This window comes from Symsagittifera roscoffensis, chromosome 9 (assembly GCF_963678635.1).
Source record: "Symsagittifera roscoffensis chromosome 9, txSymRosc1.1, whole genome shotgun sequence".
In the NCBI taxonomy this organism is placed as follows: domain Eukaryota; kingdom Metazoa; phylum Xenacoelomorpha; order Acoela; family Convolutidae; genus Symsagittifera; species Symsagittifera roscoffensis.
In genome coordinates, this window is record NC_087070.1 from 50,958,544 (window position 1) to 50,977,652 (window position 19,109).

Here is a 19,109-nt window from a genome sequence, read left to right on the forward strand (position 1 = left end):
AGGAGTTATTTCTCACATGTAGAGTTAGGTAACGCGCATGTCTGCGAAAACAAAGGTTCATGGTTCGAATAAGTTCTGGACTTTTTTTATAAACGAAAATTTCTGTTACGAAAAAGTCATTACCGGACTTGTGTTTGCCCGCTGATGTATTGTCGGCCACAGCAAGTATTTTGCCAATAAGTTGAGCGTTTTTAAAATAATTGAAATACTTTGCGATGTATTCCAATTATGTGCATGTAATTGCGCTCCAAGAAGTTGGATATTTTTTGAAATTTTTTATTGTATTTGTTTTTTTTTCATTTGAAATATAAAACAAAATAACATGAATTTTATTTTAAACATTAATGTTTATGACAATAATAGGGAGGGAAAATTTTCTTCATTTCGCCTGGTGAAGAGTAATGAACGTAGTGAAGACTCTTATATAAATATGATGGTTTTTTTCAGGAAAATTGTTCACACTTAGTATTAATTTTTCGCGGTTTGACTCGTAATTTTTGTTTCTAATTTTAGTGCATTTCCATTGTGTAAAGGAAGGCAAACTTTACAATTGAACAACAAAATTGTAAAGGGCACGAAAAACGTGATCGATTCTAGTTTCGAACGTGGAATTTAATTATCGGATTACCCAGTGAAATAATATTTTTACTTATTGATTCAGTTTTCTAAAATTGGGTATGTTTCATAAAAAATTGTCACTTACAAATTATTTTAGAAGTTCAAAGAATCTTTGGGCCGTCTTTTTTTCAAAATTCGAACGCTGAGAGTTTTCAAAAAATCAAGTCCTTTTTTTCTGTTTTTTTTTTGCGTTCATTACTCTTTTGCAACAGTCAGTTGATTATGTTTTGATTTTGTCAATTGAGATTTTATAAATTATCAAGGCTAGAAAATGGCTATATGGTACTTTTTTTGTAATATGCTGGAGTACGCATTTGAAGTATCGGGGTTTTTGAAAAAGCATTTTGTCACTTTTTACAGACAAGTTTGTTGCTGTTTTTTTTTCGACACATTTTGTTTCGAAAGTGGTGCGAATCTAAACAACGCCTTTGTATTACGCTTGCAATTATCAAATCGGAATTTTAGACTTTTGCAGGTGAACAACTTGGTTGACAAAATCAGTCAAAATTTTTGATAAATTGGTGTAAAATACATTCAAGTTTCCTAGATTTTCTTGCACAATAGGTCTAGAGGTAATGACTACGCCTGAGACAGCGAAGGCGCTAGGTTCGAATCTGACCAGGGCTTTTTTTAAAGAAAAATTTTAATACTGAGAGAAAAGCGTAGCATAAGAAGTTAGTTTCAATACTCATAACCTCCCATTAAAAATCGTATAATATCTTGTTCAAAACCTCACTCAGTCTCTTTTTGAGTGCTAACACAAGTGTTGAAAATTTTATCGAAAATTGACCCCTCAGTTTGTGGTTATTTTGTTTTGAGAAATCGCAGTTTCCATGAATTTTCTAGATTTTAATAACCTAGTAAGTTTCGAAAAATCTTCATTTTTTCATCAGTACCAGGGGAGGTAATTAATCTTAATGTCCTTGTACATCTAGTGAAAAATATGATGGCTTTTAGAAAGTAGCAAAGAAAAAAAAATAAAAAAAATTTAACTATCTTTTTACGGTACTACTGCAGATATTTACGCAAGCCATCCTTATGTTATAGTATGAACTATCTTTTTTTGCCAAATTAAGTCGCAAATATTGTTGCAACGCGAAAATTGTTGCAATAAATGTGTATTTTTTTTATTAATAACCAGCTATCAAGTACAGTCGATGCTAAGGAAACAAAAACTATTATTGTTCCGACTTTCCTAACCAAAGTTACGAAATATTTGTGAGCGGGATGGTTTTTTTTTTCTTCAGACAAATTCGACTTTTTAACTAGCCATTTTTGACTGGATTTTTCAAATATAATTCAAAAAATTTTGTTGTCCTGAGCTGAAATTTGGAAAGAGAGTTTATCTGTGATCAGTTTTTGTAAAGTTGTGGGGTTTAAAAATTGCCATTTTGGCCAATTTGGGACAATTAACTCGCGATATATTTCGCGCTATTAACGGGTAAGCGGAGATTTAATCCGTCATAGAAATCGTTCCAAATTGGTTGAATGAAGCTTATTTGCCATGATTGATTTGTTACTAGGAGCTAAATTTATCACTGTGTATTTAATATGGCGGGTGGGGGATGTTTTTTACAAAAAATCTGAAATTAAAAAAAAACATCCTTTTTTTACATTAATTTTTTCACGTTCTTACTGCTCCATAGATTGCTCTATAACTTTAGGCATGTTAGTCGATAATTTTTTTCTTTCAAATGGACTGATACTGCTAATGCGTCATAATTAGCGTGCGTCACTTAAGAAATTTTGTAGACTCAAAGTTTTACTCATTCAGTTTTTCTCAGTAGCGTCATCTGTCATGTTTTTGCTTGTGTATGTGAAGTGCAACGGTTGTACTTCCAGTATAAAATTGTGCATTTAGGTATGACGGCTAAAATCCTTGTCTTTTTGAAATGCGTTAATTTTGCTGACAAAATAGTTTTTTAAAAGTTTATCAATAATTTAATCCGTGATTGTTAAATGTTAGCAGATAGTAAATTTGTTTTGTTCCCTTTGTCTTTCATCTCGTTAATCTGAAAGTCGTTGATAAATGTTATTTGTTTTAAGTTTTTGTTTGATTTTGTTGTTGTCATGATGTGTACTTTTTTTGTGATTTAAAATTTTTGCTTTATTTGCCTCATATAGGAAGGTGTCGACTGCTCGGTTTTGAACAAGTCGTAATTGAAAAATGCAAATATCGCATATCTTATGCGTCCACGCAATTTTTACGACTGTAAATAAATATCACGCTAGAAATGGTCTGTTTGCTAACATTTTTTTCCTCACACCATGTTTTTATCGGTGAGCTGTCCATTTGATTATAGTTTTTATGGGGCTTAGGAAGTTAGACGAAAAGCAAGGTGAAGTCCCATTTATACCAACGTTCATGTGTACCAAAGTGAAAAATTGGTCCCATTTGTACCATAATTATTCAACTCGATTTCTGATTGGTCGAATTGTGAGCCAACGAATTATTAGATTTATTTTCTAGTGTTCAAACAGAAGAAAAGTAAACAGCAGAATAGTGACCGCCGCAGTCGCGCCAACGTATTGCGATCTTGGCAAAAGAGGGTAGGACTTTATACGAAAATTAGAGCCGGTTATCGGCGCGAAGCGGAGACGCGCGCGTAGCGCGCCTACTGGCGACCTTAAACCAAGAGCTTAAAGTAGTCGGCTTAATAGTCTTAGGCCAATTGAATATTTTCTTGGTACTAACGCAATTGATTTTTTCTGTTGCTACAAATGGAACTGATTTATACAATTAACTTTCCGTAGGCTATTCTCATGCGCGAAGGACCGAATGGGCGAAAAAACTTTTAAGCGGAGGACCGAAAACAAAATTAGCCGAAAATCATTTTTTAAAAAGAATCACTTGGCCTTCATAACGAACTCCTTGAAATATAAAACTCATTCCCATTCGCCGGCGATCAGTGACAATTTAAAAACTTTGCATATTTCTGCCGTTTTTATATTCGGCCAATATCAATATTCAGTCCCTGGAAATGTTTACTTTCTTTCCCAATTTTAGATTATTGAAACCTGATTGGCTGATTTTTGTTTTCGCGCATGAGGGATTCCACCTAACTTTCCTACTTGCTAATCAATTTTTCACATGTTGCAATTTTATAATTTATGCAGTTCATAAATGTTTTCTAATATTCGCATTAACGTTTTATAAACCATAAATAATAAAATAGTTTGATATTCAATGGGATTGTGTTCTCTTTTTGTGATCTGTGGAACTTGACTCTTAACAAAAAATTTTGCTGGCCCTTTCTTTTTTTAGCAGTGACGTCTAAAATGCAACTTTTGTACGAACAATAACTCAAGTTTTGATGGCTTGATGTTAGTTGGTCTTCTTTGGGGGAAAAGTCCCAAACATATCGCTTATGAATATATTGATTAACAGTGATATTAAAACGGTTATCCAAGTTTTTAAAAAATGTTTTATGGTCCTATCTGGCTCTAAGTGCAGAGTTTCAATTTTACAATCGTTGCCGTGAAGGAGTTTTTAAATTGGAATTCGAGGTCTAGGGTTCATAAGTTCCAGTTTCCCTTTAGTTTCCCGATTTAGCGCAACGATGAAATTTTGCTCAAAACATGATCTAAAATTTTGGTGGACTTTAAAACAATGAGCGTATTCGGTATTTGACGTTGCAAGACAATGTTTGTCAACTGAGAATATTTTCAATTAAACTCCAATTAATGTTTTCTAAAATGGTTCTTGAAACCAGGTTTTCTTAAAACGAACATATGCGATTAATGAACTACAGGCAATAAAAATTCTGAATAATTTATAAAACAACTTATAAGCGGGAATGAAACTTGATCACGCAACGTGAAAAGATTCGTTGGTCACTTCTCGCGAATTCTCAAGTGATGCCAAATGGTTAGTCCGAAACAAGTAAAAAGAGTAAGAAAAAGGAAAACTGACATGAGTTCTTCAAAGCAAGATGATTTTGAAGATGATGCGAGGCCCAGCAAAAGACCCAAGACGGAAAAGATCAAATTATTCGAACGGGCTAAAACTGTGTTGTCCAAGGATATGGGGTTGGCTATGGAAGGCGTGTATGACAGATTGGACAATTTAGAGGAGTTTTACGTGGATCCGAATTCGGGTGAATGGACCCGAATCGACTTGGTTCTCGTGCACCGAGTGAAGACAAAAGACGACACAAAAGAGTGTGAAATCTAAGTTGCTGATTTAAAAAAACCTAAGCTTAAGATCGCTAAAATTGATGGGGTTGGATAGGAATCTAGAATTTAGACATTTTATTTTAAGGTTCAATGCATTTTTAAATGTCTGAAAAGTCAAGTTCTTAGAGATGCCTTGTGTTGTTGACTAGGTTGAATTTTTATTCCATTTTTTGGATGTTTTTTTTTGTGGAAAATTTAACAATGCGAGAGCGTTTTGTCAATTTTTTAACTTGGATTTTCGCTTATAATAGTTTGGGCTTAAAGACTGATAGCTGGGTTTTTAACGCTGTTTTTTCGATGCGATAAGCTAGGTTGTGGCAACTGGGTACTATATTTTTATCCCGTAAACAACTTTTTTCACAGAAATTGCACGGAAAATGTTCGTGTTTCAACCTATTTTATTATAAATTCAAATTCAAGCAACCATCCAGCACATCTGGCGTACAGGTATCACGCCTAGTTAAAACGACAAAAACTTGTAGTTTCAATCCGGCCGGGACTTTCTTTTGCAAACTAGAACGTTTCTGCTATTTTAGACCATCGTTTGTTTGCTGACTTCGGTCTGCTTAGTTCCAGCAGAAAGCACTTTTTAAAAGTTAGGCTTCTTTCTAGCAATTTTATGCTAATTTTAAAGTTTCTAATGGTCGAGGTATCTTCGTTTCATTGTTTTTTCGGCTTGTTTTAGCAATTTTTATAATTCATTTTTTCTTGACATGAAAAAAATCTATTTTTTTGAAGATTTTTTTTTCAATTTTAGATTTGTCTTTTCAGTTGTTTTCAATCCTTAATATTAATTTTTGCATCGCATATGTCTAAAACTCGGAATTTTGTTAAGCTGCAATTTATCTATTTTTTACGGGTGTGTTTCCGCAGATTTATTGAGACTACGGAAATTAAGAGAGGGACTAAGACGTACTATTGGACTAATAACTTGCACAGTGCTATCTGGCCGAACATAGAAAGCGCGACTATTAGACGTTGTAGTACGACAGAAACCTAGATATGTATCACTTTTTCTCCAGTATAGAAATTAAAAGAGGTGAATATTTGCCATATTTTTGTGCACTGAAGAATTGAATTCTTTTATTAAAAAACTTTTATGTGCATTACATGCTCCCTGTCTCTCAAATGCTGCGTCAGATTAAGCTGTGTTAAATCTGAAAATTTTTGTGTAAGTTAAGTAACGAGTTTTTTTTAAATTTAAAATCTAGGGTGCAGTCGCGTCGAGCCAAATTTGAAGCCAAACTGCGAGCTAGTGGCCTGAAGCTGGTGAAGGTCAGGGGCACTTTCGAGTCACGTGACAAAAGCGAGAAGATCTTCACGCTTTGCACTGTGGAGAACTACAAACTGGTGGATGAGGTTGCCAGATTCAACTGGAAAATGCCAATTGGTGAAAATACTCTTAGCGTGTATCTTTTTAATCCTTTTAAACTACCCGAGCCGAGGTCCACCACTTGATTCATTACATTTAAAATCTCACCGAAAATCATTTAGGGATCGGAGGATCACAATATGTGCTTGGTTTTACCGCCATGAAGAAATTAAACTTCTGTTGGTATTTAACACGCCAAAGTCATGAGTTGACCAAAACTTAATCATTAAAACTAATTATACATTTTGAAAATGAAAATTTTCTTGTCAATAACTCCATAGAAAATTGAATGTTTCTGTTATAAGCATTTTATACATGCAAAATGTTATGAAAAGCAATTTTCCATACGTTAAATTTGTATTTTAGGCATTTTCCATAAGGAAAATTGACAATTAATTGTGTTTCGCTTTGTTTTTTTTGTCTTGTGAAAACCCAAAGGTTAAGATTTGCCTTCGGAATAAATGTCAATTTTGCACATTTGACATGCCATATAGGAACAAAAATAATAATTTTAAAGAGTAATGAACGTAGTGAAGACTCTTATTTAGATCCAGCTGATTTTTTAAAAAACTTTTGCTGGCTTTTTTAAAAGCTGATAACTCTTTCAAAAATTGTCTTGGAACCGTTTTTTTATTTAAAATCTTCTTTTTACGCGCTTGAGTTTATTTTTTGATGTTTTATATAGATTCTGTTCCGATCATTTGAAAAATATGGAGGAACTTAATATTCGGGTGTTTTAGTTTTTTTGTTTGCTTGCAAAATCAGAAACCACACAGAGTTGTCGGAATGGGTCTAGTGATTTACATAATTTCAGTCGTGATTCGAACTACAATGAAAAATTTTCAAAATTTTCTCAGTATCGAGAAAAACTGGTTCAATTTTTTTTTTCATTTCAATTTTGAGCGAATAAAGCGAGCGAGCAGGCTTACAGCAGACTACTTATGCTTACATTAAGCCTTAAAAAATTAGTTTGAAGCAAGTTCAGTTAGTTTTTTGAGTTTTCTCCGCGCCTTTTTGAGAATCAAAAACTTTAAAAAGTTTTCCGCCAAAAAATATATTTTTTTTTTGAATTTTTTTTGATTGAAGGTTTTCAATCATTTTTAGACCAAAATTTTTGTCGATTATGCTTTAATAACTATGACTGTCGGATATGCCTAAATTATAGATTTACGTCAGATTCTTTTATCACACCATGCAGCAAAAACTACCCTAATTTAAAAAACAAACTTTTTTATGTAGCTTTTTAAAGGACTATGGTCGGAACATTTTGTGCTACTTGCACATTAACCGGCGATCCTTGTTTCAAAATGTGTCTGTTTTGTGTGTGCAACAAAGTTTGTGTTGATTTCTAGCAAATCAGGTAAATATACATAGGCTCATACTTCAATGTTCCAATTAATATTATTTTAGTCAAAACGGATTCAAAGCAATGGAGAAGTTCGTCCTACAGCAAGTGTATGGCTCCAACCAAGTTTAAAGAAAAACCAGGCAGATATGACCCGCATAAATACTTCAAAGCGCCCTTCACCAAAACTAAAATGGCGCTTTTTCCCCTGGACAAAATGGGCGTTGACAATTTCATAACTGATACAGAGCGATCCAGAATTGCTCATTACGTTGTTTCGCACACTGAACAACCGAAAGTGTCAATTGAAAGGACAGGTCAAAAGACAAAAACAGGAAAGGCGCCTGCTCTTGAAATTGCAAGTATGGGAATCGACCATCTTGTTGAGACACACCTTTACACTGATGCTTATCCTGTCCATTCGGGTCCACACATGTGGTCCAAAGACAGCGCCAAAAAATACGGACCCTGGGATAAAAACGAAAAGTACTTGAACGACCGACAGAAACTGTTCTACTCATGGTCGGGACAGAAAGCATTTTTCAAAATGCAGCCGTTGGAGGAAATCAGACGTTATTTTGGAGAAAAAACTGGACTTTACTTTGCATGGCTTGGGTTCTATGCTCGCTGGATGATGTACCCGGCTATATTTGGGGTGGTTGTATTCCTGCTGGGGTTCATTTTGCTCTTCTTTGACCCGGTGGTAAAGGAAGCATGTTCAGATGAGCCGAGACCCGACTTGGTGTTGTGTCCGACTTGTGATTTCTGCGACTTTTCACTCATTGATAGTGCTTGTCAACAAGGTGAGATTCTGCATCCAGACAAAACTAATGGCGTCAAGAAAAAGCTGTTTGGTTAATTTTCAGTGCTTAGAAAAAGAGAGGAAAAACTAAACATTTCGCGAGCAGCGGTATGTTGAGGGCCTTAACATTATAAACCATTTGTTAATCAGTGATTCGGAAATTATGTTTTAACTTTTTAAAGAAATATTATGACAAAACACTATCTGACTCATGATCTGGTCAAGGTTGACAATGTAGACATATTTGGCACCTTGACCAACCCCAATAACAAAACAATCAATTTTGCGCTCGAGAATCGTTTTTGCGCTGATTTAAGAAAATTATGAACGATGACCAATTGTTTTCACCAATTATATCAATTTAAAACATTCAGACTAGTTAGCATACATTTCTTGTGGTGAACATTGTTGACTAGTTTTTTTTGTGTGGGTTTCAGTCAAATTTGCGCATCTGTTCGACAATCCCCTGACCATAGTGATGGCCGTGTTCATCTCGGTGTGGGCCATTCTGTCCCTCGAGTGCTGGAAGAGAGAACAGAACTGCTACTCATTCGACTGGGACTTGTTCACTTCCACAGAGGTATCAACGCTGTTTTTAAGAGTAATATCGCAGGGAAGACTCTTATATAGATCTTGGTGATTTGTTATTCGTTTTCTTTTTTCAGAAAAAGTCTCAAAATGCTCTGATAACTACATATGTGCATTCATACATACTAATGCATTTATGAATGCACTTTAGTATATATGCACTTTTTGAGTTCAATTGAAATTCATCTGCTGAAAGTGACTTAAATGCCACTCTCCAAATACGAACGTGGAAATGGCACAAAAAAGCGTGAACGATTTCTGGTTTCGAAAGGAGTTTAATTTTTGGATTTCCAGCGGAATGAAAACTTTATCCATTGATTCAGTTTTCTCTAATTCAGTTAATGTTATCAAAAAAGCGCCAATCATAATTGTTCTAGAATATCAAAGAGCTGAAAGGGCATCCATTTTTTTGTTTGAAATTCGAATGTTGAGATTTTTTCAACAAACTCAGTGTTTTTTTTTCTGTTTACTTGCGTTCATTATTTTTTTCCTACTGCTAGTTTGCTATGTTTTAAGTGTCAGTAAATTTAGTGAAATCTCTTATATAGATAGAGTTTTATTTTTAAAGAATAATGAACGCAGCGAAGACTCTTATATAGGTCTTGCTGTTTTTTTCAGGAAAATGTCTTAAAGTATTGATGCCCTTAGGTATAATCAATTGAAATTCATCTGCTGAAAATGGCCTAAATGGCACTCTTCAAATACGATCCTGGAACTGGCGCGAAAAAACGTGAAGGATTTCTAGTTTCGAAAGTGGCATTTGTTTTTAAGATAAAACCCAGCGGAATCAAAACTTTACCTATTGATCCAGTTTTTTCAAGTGGGATCAGGTTATCAAAAAAGCGCCAATCATAAACTGTTCCTAAAATTCAAAGAGATTAAAGGGCATCAATTTTTTTCATTGAAATTCGAGGTTGAGACTTTTTCAAAAAATCTGTGTCTTTATAATGTTTACTGGCTTTCATTACTCTGTTCCAACATTCGATGTTCTTTGTTTTGTTTTCAGAATTACGTTCTCCAATAACTTAAGTGCAAAGAGTGCAAAAAGTGATTGAATTAATTTCAAAAGTTAGATTTAATTTTTACTTTTTCGAGCGGAACATTGGAATTACCTAATGATCCAGTTTTCTTTGACTGAGTTAGTTTTAAGTAAAATCGTTAATCAAAGATAGCGTCAAATTGCTCAATTGATTTTTTTTGTTCCTATAAGTTTATTAAAGCTGTCTGCTAGTTTTAATTAAGAGTCGATAAACTTAGTTCACAATATTATATTGGTTGCGATGATTTTTTTTCATGTGAAAGCGATTGCGAATTTAACTATCGAACAGCGAAAGTAGAGGTCACAAAAAGCGTGATGGGCTTCTTATTTCAAAAATGGAATTTTACTAGCCGATTTCCCAGCGAAATGAGTGTTTTACTTATTGATCCAGTTTTCTCAAATTGGGTTAGTTTGTGCCAGTGAATGGCAAACGTTATCATATCGTTTTTTTAGACTAATAACGTGATTAACAAAACCATATGAGTCATATTATCAACTACTTCATTTTGTCGATAAAAATCAACTTTCGGTCATTTCTGCTTTTCAAGTACACTTTGTATTCGAGTTTTGTCCTTTTCATGTTGATTATAAAACTAAAATTTCTCTTGGTCTATTTCAGTTCATTCATATTTGCCGTTCTTTTTCATTTTTTGCTTCATTCCTTATAAAAGGTGTATTCGGTGTAAAATTTTTTTGAGAAAATATCTGCTTACTCGACTCATTTTAAGTCGTCTGATGCTGTGTGTATGTGTGTGTGTGTTTGGGTGTGTGTTTGATACTAAAACTTTGCTAGTTCACTTTTAAAGTTACAAGTTAATAGAGTGAGCTCCTCATTTATGCGATGAGCAATTTTTAATTAAAAAAAAACACTTAAACAATTGATTGATATGCTTCAAAAGGGCATTATATGTAACTTTGGTACTAATATTTGACTAAACGACTGTTTTTAAGATGATGGAGTCAATGATGGGACTTTTTATAGGTCCTGGTGGTTTTTGTTGTTTTTTTTAGGAAAAATCTTGAACTTTGTCCAAGCTCAAAACTACTTTTTTGCGGTTTGATATATATATTTTGAAGTACAGTTCATTTACTTTTCTTAAAAAGGTAGAAGCCCCTTATTGAAAAGCGAAATTGTAAAGATCACAACAAATCAGATTGGCTTCCAATTTCCGGGCGAAATAAAAATTTTGCCTATTGATCGAGTTTTCTCAATTTTGGTTAGCATTATCATAAATTGTCAATCATGAGTATATCAAGAAATTCAAAAAGATTGAAGTCATTTACTTTTTTCTTCGAAATTCGAAAGTTGTGCATTGACTCTTTTCCATGTCCGTTGGCTTTTTTTTACAGAAGCGAACCACAGTGTCACATTGCGACAACTACTTTTGTCCAACCTAAGTAGCAAATAAAAACGCTCATTTGTTGGGTGGGACTCTAGCAGCATATATCTGTTTTACGTTTGCCTCATAACATTATCTCTATATTATCTGGTCGAGCTAGTTCCTATATTATGAGAATCATAAGATGAAAATGTTTAGTATTTGGTTTTGTTTTATCAAACTTTGAGACGCTTAAGAAAGTTTTATCTTTCCTGGCAAATTTTTCGAGTTCGTCTCTAGAACTACTGTTTTAATTTTTTTCCTTGCAATGAGAACGGGTATTGCAATCGGGTACTAGATTTTTTTCTCGTAAATTTGTTTGTTCACAGAATGGTCAAAATAAGGAATGGAAAAGTTAGCCTATTTCATATTAAGTTCAAACTTCTTTGCGTCTCCAGCACACTTGGCCTGGAGGTAACGAATACGCCTGGCACGTCAAATTTTTTGAGTTCGAATCTGACAGGATCTGTTTTTTTTCAAACCGGATGTATTCCGTCTCAAAAAATGTCAGCTTTTTATTTTTCCCCTTGTGTTTTGGTAGGCTTAGATGTCACTTCATAGAATTGTTTTTTTTTGCCGAAACCAACTGGCATTTTAGTTGCTTTTATTGTTTTGAATTACTTCTGCTGTTACTAATTTTAATAATTTTATCTTGCCTCAATTGTTTTTTTTTGCTTAACAAACTGCATTCTGACCAATTGGTTTTGTTTAAAATTGATTGGCATAGTGATTTAACTTTGAGTCGTTTCAAGAAAAACTGAGAATGTCTGCTCATTTTTGGTTCGCACAAAGTTTTCTGATAATAGCTGATAATTTTGCCGGCTTAGTGATTTCGACCCAATTTTTTTCGACTTACTGGCCAGGTGTTTTTTTTATCTGAGATTGTTTGGTAGATTTTTTTTAGTAATTTTTTCTTAATTTTCAAGAGGGTAAGTATCGTTCATTGTTGTTTGGTTTTAAAAGACGCCTGTTAGAGAAGAAAAGTTTTTCTGTTAGAGAAGAGAAGTTTTTTGAAATAAAAAAAATGTTGCATTAAATTTTCAATTTTGTTCCGGAGCAAGTTTTCTGATTTATTTTTTGTTCAAAAGAGTAAATTTTGTCATAACTTGAATTAAATAGTGTGTTTTACGTATAAGCAATTGGTTTCTAAATCGATTCAAGCTGATTGCATAACGTTTTTTTTTGTGTCAAAATTTTTGGAAAAGTCATAAATGTCCAACAATTTGTTTTTTTTTGCAATTTGACTTGATTGGTTTGTCTACGAAGATATAGGGTGAGTGTAAAATGGCGAGACATTCAGGCGTTGATTTTTTCCTGTTTTTGAAGTTTTTGAAAAAAAAATCGAATATGCGTGTTTTTTTCTTACTGGTGTTTTGTCATTTTTTTTTCATCTTTTTTGTTGTGATCTAGCTCTTTTAACGTTGCGTACCAAATTCATATTTAAAAATTTGATGTATATGGGATTTTTTTGAATAATTTTACTTTGAGTTTTTTTCAGATTTTCTGCAATTTTTTTATTATGGCAATTGTTAGAAACTTTAGCATTCATTCTTCAAAAATGTTTTTTTTCTTCGCTTATAGCAAATTTTTGTTTTGTTTGTTATTTTTAATTGCTTTTGTAGGATATTGGTTGTTTGTTTGCAAGAGTTTAAGCAAAGATTTTGAGTTCATTTAGAAAGTTTCGGATCTCGATTTTCGGCCAATTTTTTTTCTGTTTCCATCTATTGGTTCTGATTAAGAAATATACTCAGTTTTGGTGGCTTAAACTGTTCTTTTGTTTCAGATATATTAAAAAACCAATTGCAAAAATTTTCTTCCATTTTTGTAGCCCATTATTTTTTCAACATGATGCATTTTAGTTTTCACGTTTTGTTTGAGTAACATTATCTTTCGATTTTTAGCGTTTTTTAGTGTCGCAAGGGGCGCGAATTTCAGCCATGTCTCTGTCAAAAAGTAGTACCATTGTAGAGACGGACTAGTTTTTTTATGTGTCTGCCCATTCCACTTGCCTCTTTTACTTTCATCAAATTTTTACCACCTTCGAAAGTTTGAGTGTCGGTAATTTGAGACTTATTCTTTGGAATGTTTTTATTTATCAAAAACTACCGTGCAAGTCTGAGGTTAAGTGTACAACCGAATGAACAAATCTTTTCTTCGCTAAAAGTAGGCTCCCAAATCGGAGATCAAATGTTCAATCGAAAAAACATACGCTTAACTTAATCTTGCATAGTGGCTAAGCGCTACTTTTTGTAGAATAGCGATGCTCGACACAGCTTTTTTTCAAAACAATTGTTTGTTTTCGAAAACTACGGTTCCAAATATGAGATTAAGGATTAGATAGAAAGAACAAGTTTTTGCGGTATTCCTCGCGAAAGCGATTGTTTAAGAGTAATGAACGTAGTGAAAACTCCTATATAGGTCTTGCTGGTTTTTTTAAATTTTTTTTTGTCACGAAAAAGTCTTAAAATATTGATGCACTTAGGTATAATGCACTTTTTGAGTTCAATTGAAATTCATCTGCTGAAAGTGACGTCAATAGCACTCTCCAAGTACGAACGTGGAAATGGCGCAAAAAACATGAATGATTTGTGGCTTTGAAAGTGGAATTTGTTTTTAATATTTTACAGCGGAATAAAAACTATACCTATTGATCCAGTTTTCTCAAGTTGGTTTCATGTTATCGCCAATCTTAAATTGTTCTAGAAATTCAAGGTGCTTAAAGGGCAACTTCTTTTTTATTTGAAGTTCGAAATTTTTGATTTTTCCATAAAAATTAGTTTTTTTTGTGTTTACTTGCGTTCATTGCCCTTTTCCGATCTTCGATTGGCTATGTTTCTTTTTTTTGTCATAGAATCAGCAATAGACTTACGAAGTATTTGACCTTTCGACCTATTTTTGGACTTCGTTCAATTTCCCAAAAACGATCGTGCCATTTCTGAAATTTTGAAATTAACCAAATAGAGTTGCCTCAATCTTCCCTGCAAAAGCGGGTTTTCCGTACTTGATTAAATCGGCTGTACACAGTAGCGGATTTCGGGGAGGGGGAAGGGTTGTGGTGGTTGAACGCCTTTTCTCAGGGGTTCGACCTCCTGCCGACTCAAAGGGTCCCCCTTTTGTACTATTTTGAGATATCTGTTTTTGGTGAGGTACGCTAAAATTTTTCTAAAGGCGCCTTGGGCGCCAATAAAAACTAAATTTTGAGGGGCTAAAAAAATGCAGCGCGCGCCGAAAAAAAATAAGTTTTTGGTCAAAAATTTTTTTTTTGAGGAAAATGCCTTTTTTGGCCTGCTTTTTCAAAATTTTGTCTGCGACGCAGAAAATATTCCCAAAACAGGGTCTATTTATTGCTTTGAGAGAGCTCGGAAAATCAATTTGGTCGACCTAAAGAAAAAAAAGGTCGACAAAATTTTCGATTTTTTTTTTGAAATAGTGACCGCGGCAGTCGCGGCCAAAAATAGTGACCGCGGCAGTCGCGTCCACGTGTTGCGAGCTTGCCAACAGAGGGTAGGACTCTATACCCCACCGGCGACCTTGAACCGAGAAATAACTTCAATTCCAATTTTTTCTTTCGAATCTAGCGTTTTGTAAAACTGACTGAATTGTCTCAGGCTGAATTGTCTGTATACTTTTGGGTGAATTGTCTGAATTTCAAATTGGTTGAATTGCCTTTGGCCGAATTGTCTGTGCGCCACACTTGGTAAATGTCCAATTTTTGACAGTTTGATTCATTTTGGAAACTACGCATTCCTTTTGCATCAGTACATTTTCTTAATTTTGATCAAACAGGAAGCTTCAGCTGGGCCCCTAATATTTAGCTATTGAAAGCGCCAATGGCGCAGATGCTAGGACTTATAAATTTTAATCTAGTGTCCGGGATTTTGAATTCGGAATTTAGCAGAAATTTTATTAGTTTCATCTTTTTTTAAGCTTTTTTCTTGCACCTTTTGACTATTTTAGAGCGAGTTTTTGCCTTTTTCTTGTTTGTCTGCGAAGTGCAGCTTTGCCTCTGTGTATAAAATTCTCATTTCATCAGATTTATGTGTCATCATGCAATGTGTCAGATTTTTAGAATTGAAAGAGCTTAAAGGCTTATTTATCTTTAAAACTCTACTATAATGCGGTGCCGTTGAGTTCATTTATACTTTTCAACTGGCGATTACCCCTTTTTTGGTTTCAAATGTGTCCTTTATGGAATTTCCTAAAATTTGAAACTTTTGTGTATGATATTGTCTGGTAATTGAAAAAATAAGTGAAAAGTAATTTTTGAAAATCTATATCCAAACGCATATATTCCTGTTCAATATTCCTGCATATTTTCCTAGTCTTTTTTCCTGAAATATTTTTTATTCCAGGTCAGCAAAATCGTGCGACCCGAGTTTCTAGACTTCGTCAAGCAGAACTTTGTCTACCACAAGAATGACAAAAAACAATCAGAATGGAGACAACGCAACCCTGTAGACGGGAAACTGGAATACGTCATCCCTAAAAACGTGAAGCTGCTTCGCGAGGTTCTAGCCAATTTACTTGTAGCAGTTGTACTTTTGGCGGTGTTCGGCATATTTTCGATGCTGATGATTATTGGCGCTGTTTTGACCTACGCTATTTATAACAGCTCATCCAGTGTTTGGGTTACTGAACAAGCGGGAAATATTTCTTACGGTATTTGTACCTTGGGAACTGTAATTTTCATCGAAATTCTAAATTTTGTTCTGGATAAAATCTGCAACAGAATTACACAAATGGAACAACACAAAACGCCCACTGAATTTGAAAAATCATATTCGAATAAAATGTTTTTCTTTCAAATAACCAACAACTATTCAGCAATCATTTATTTGGCATTTTTCAAATCAAAGTTTGTCGGCTATCCGGGCGACTATCGCCGAGTGTTCGGGCAACGCCAGGAGCAATGCGGACTTGCGGGTTGCATTACCGAAGTTGCATTTGAGCTAGCACTCGTAATGGTACTTTTAGAGTTATACTCGAATATTAAAGAGATCGGCTACATTTTTATCCGAAATAAACGACTCAAAAAAAGACATGTGAAAAAAATCGAACTAGTAGTTGGTTCGATTGCAATTTGGGAAGCCGATTTTTACCTCACAGCGCAAGATGACCTTTATCTGTTTGGCGAGTACCTCGAACAAGTTATTCAATTCGGATTTGCGACGTTGTTTGCGACTGCGTTTCCTTTGGCACCATTTATAGCCTTCTGCAACGCATGTTTGGAAATAAAACTGGACGCTTTTAAGTTCACAACTCAGTTAAGAAGACCCTTTCCGGAGAAAGTGAAGAACATGGGTCCCTGGTTAAACATTTTGCAGACTATAGCAATTGTTTCCGTCCTTACCAATGCGTGCATAGTTGCTTTTACGTCTCAGTTTCTGGATAATTTGTACTACAAATCGGGAAATTATGACAAAGCGTTCGAATAGTGTTATCTCCCTAAATGTTTCTTTTTTTTCCAGTTTCTTCAGACAAAAATTGGCTACGATCAAAAGTCATTTATTTCAGTTTCCATTGATTTCTAAGAGTCGATGAACCTAGTTCAGACTCTTATATTGGTCGTGATCATTTGATTTTTTTTTTCCAGGAAAATTCCTGAAGTTTTTTTAGACTCAAAGTTTTACTTGTTAATCAATTTTTCTCAAATTGGGTTAGTTTTATCAAAAAAGTGCCGGTCATAATTTGATCTAGAAATTCAAAGAGCTTTGAGAGCAACTTTTTCTTTGATACTCAAAAGTTTTTATTTTCAAAAAACAAGTCGGTAAATTATTAAGAGTCTTATGGTATCTACTAAAGAATTGCCACCCCTCTAAATATAAACAGTGAGTTAGCACTTCAGCGTTGTTAGTAAAATTCGAGCTTTGCTGCATTCTGATTTGTCGAAAATTTGACTAGCTTAAACTTTTCTTGAAGGGGGGCAATTGTTAATTAAATCGGACTCGATGAACGTAGTTCAGACTCTTATATTAGTCGCAATGATTTTTTTGTTTTTTTTTTCAGGAAAAGTCTTAAATTTTGTTCAAGTTCAATTTTTTTTGCTGTTTGACTTATGATTTCTTTATAAGTTCAGTTTATTTGTTTTTTTAAAAGGTAGAGAAACTTCATTATCGAACAGCAAAAGTGTAAAAATTACAAAAAACGCAATCGACTTCTAGTTTTGAAAGTGCAATAAAATTATGGATTTTCCCAGCGAAATAAAATTTTACGTATTTTTTGATCCAGTTTTCTCAAGTTGCGTTAAAATTATCAAAAAAAGTGTCAATTCTAAGTTGTTCTAGAAAATCAAAGACCTGTAAGGCCATCTATTTTTTCTTTGAAATTCGGATGTTGAGATTTTATTCAAAAAAAAATTCCGCGTTTTTTTGTTTACTTGCGTTCATTGACTCTTTTCCAATTTTCTGTTGCTAGTTTAAATGAAAATTTAACGTAATAACTGTTGTGGGAAACGTAAAACTTAACGATTAAATTGGAGGCTCTCTCAGCACATGAAATTGAAAATTGAAGCGCTGAGTCAGTTAAGAATACTTTTTTTGGTAACACTGTTTGGCAATTGAACAGATTCGAGTACGATATTCCCGGTAAGTAACATAATCTTTATACTAGATAATTCGTGAGATTATTCCGGACTTTTTCAGTTAGCGACCCATCGCAGATTTTGAGAAAAAAATAGATGAAGTTATTAAGTTTTGCTGACAGTCGAAATGGTCGCGTAAGGGTTGATTTTATCAAGAGTTTCACAGAAGTCGAAATGTGTTTTATTTCAGATACTAAACATTTAGCGTTTCTGGAGTTCATAACCAGTCGCACCCAATGGAACGTTACAGAGGGCTTCACTTCTTCTTCTGAATTAGCTCGAGCAACCAATCAACTCTGCCGCTACCCCGGTCTCCGCTACCCGAACGGACACGTAGAAGAACTTCAACTAACTTCCGTTTACTGGCATTTGGTGGCCATTAAACTTGGCTTTGTGTTCTTCTTTGAGAACTTTGTAGTGGCTGCTACTATTTTTATTAAACTGGTGGTTACGGATGTTCCGAGCAAAGTAAAAGAACGGAAGCTGCGTGAGAGTTACGTGACGAGGCAAGTTCTAAACCCTAATCAAGAGACAGTCGACATTGAAGACGACGAAGACGGAATAGTTTAACTAATCCCTGATGAAAGCTGATATTGCAAAACAATTAGCCGTCCTTGTTGTTTCTAGAATTGAAAGACTGCTAGAAGTTTTAGAAGGTTCCGATTTTTAGGGAATGTGTCGTCTTTTGCTATTTGAGCAAAAAAATTTTTGATTCATTTTCCCACCATAAACAAAATTCTAAAAAAAGTTGAGGTACTGCTTTCAATATTGACATAAACAGTGCCATGGGCAAAAAACCGCTAAAGACAAGAATGAAGGTCATGATTGAATATATCTGTACTTTTGTTTGTTTAGAAAATTATCGTGACTTTTAAGGTTTAATCTATTGAGAAAATTATAGTATGTTCATGAATTGTAGCTTTTTTTGTAAACTTTTTGATTTGCCTAGCTGAGAAATTCTAGCATTGGAAGTGGAATCCATTTACAAGTTTTCCGTGGAATTTGCTCACATCTACATGCAACGTATTTTTTGTCGTACAATAGCTTTGTTGCAGATTCTACAACGGGCGAATATTGCTAGTTGTTTAAGAGTAATGAACATAGTGAAGACTCTTATATAGGTCTTGCAGATTTTTTGTTGTTTTTTTTTCAGGAAAAAGTCTTGAGATATTGATGCACTTAGGTATAATGCGCTTTCTGAATTCAATTG

General features: G+C 34.2%; 1 protein-coding gene across 1 annotated transcript; it reads left to right on the plus strand.

The window, feature by feature from the left end:
- Window positions 1–4,531: 4,531 nt before the first annotated feature.
- On the plus strand, window positions 4,532–16,754 carry LOC134854886 (anoctamin-4-like). The gene is made up of 5 exons (XM_063871245.1): window positions 4,532–4,779; window positions 6,006–6,184; window positions 7,577–8,314; window positions 8,751–8,893; window positions 15,672–16,754. The coding sequence occupies exons 1-5, from the start codon at window positions 4,532–4,534 to the stop codon at window positions 16,752–16,754; spliced, it is 2,391 nt and encodes a 796-aa protein (XP_063727315.1).
- Window positions 16,755–19,109: the final 2,355 nt, after the last annotated feature.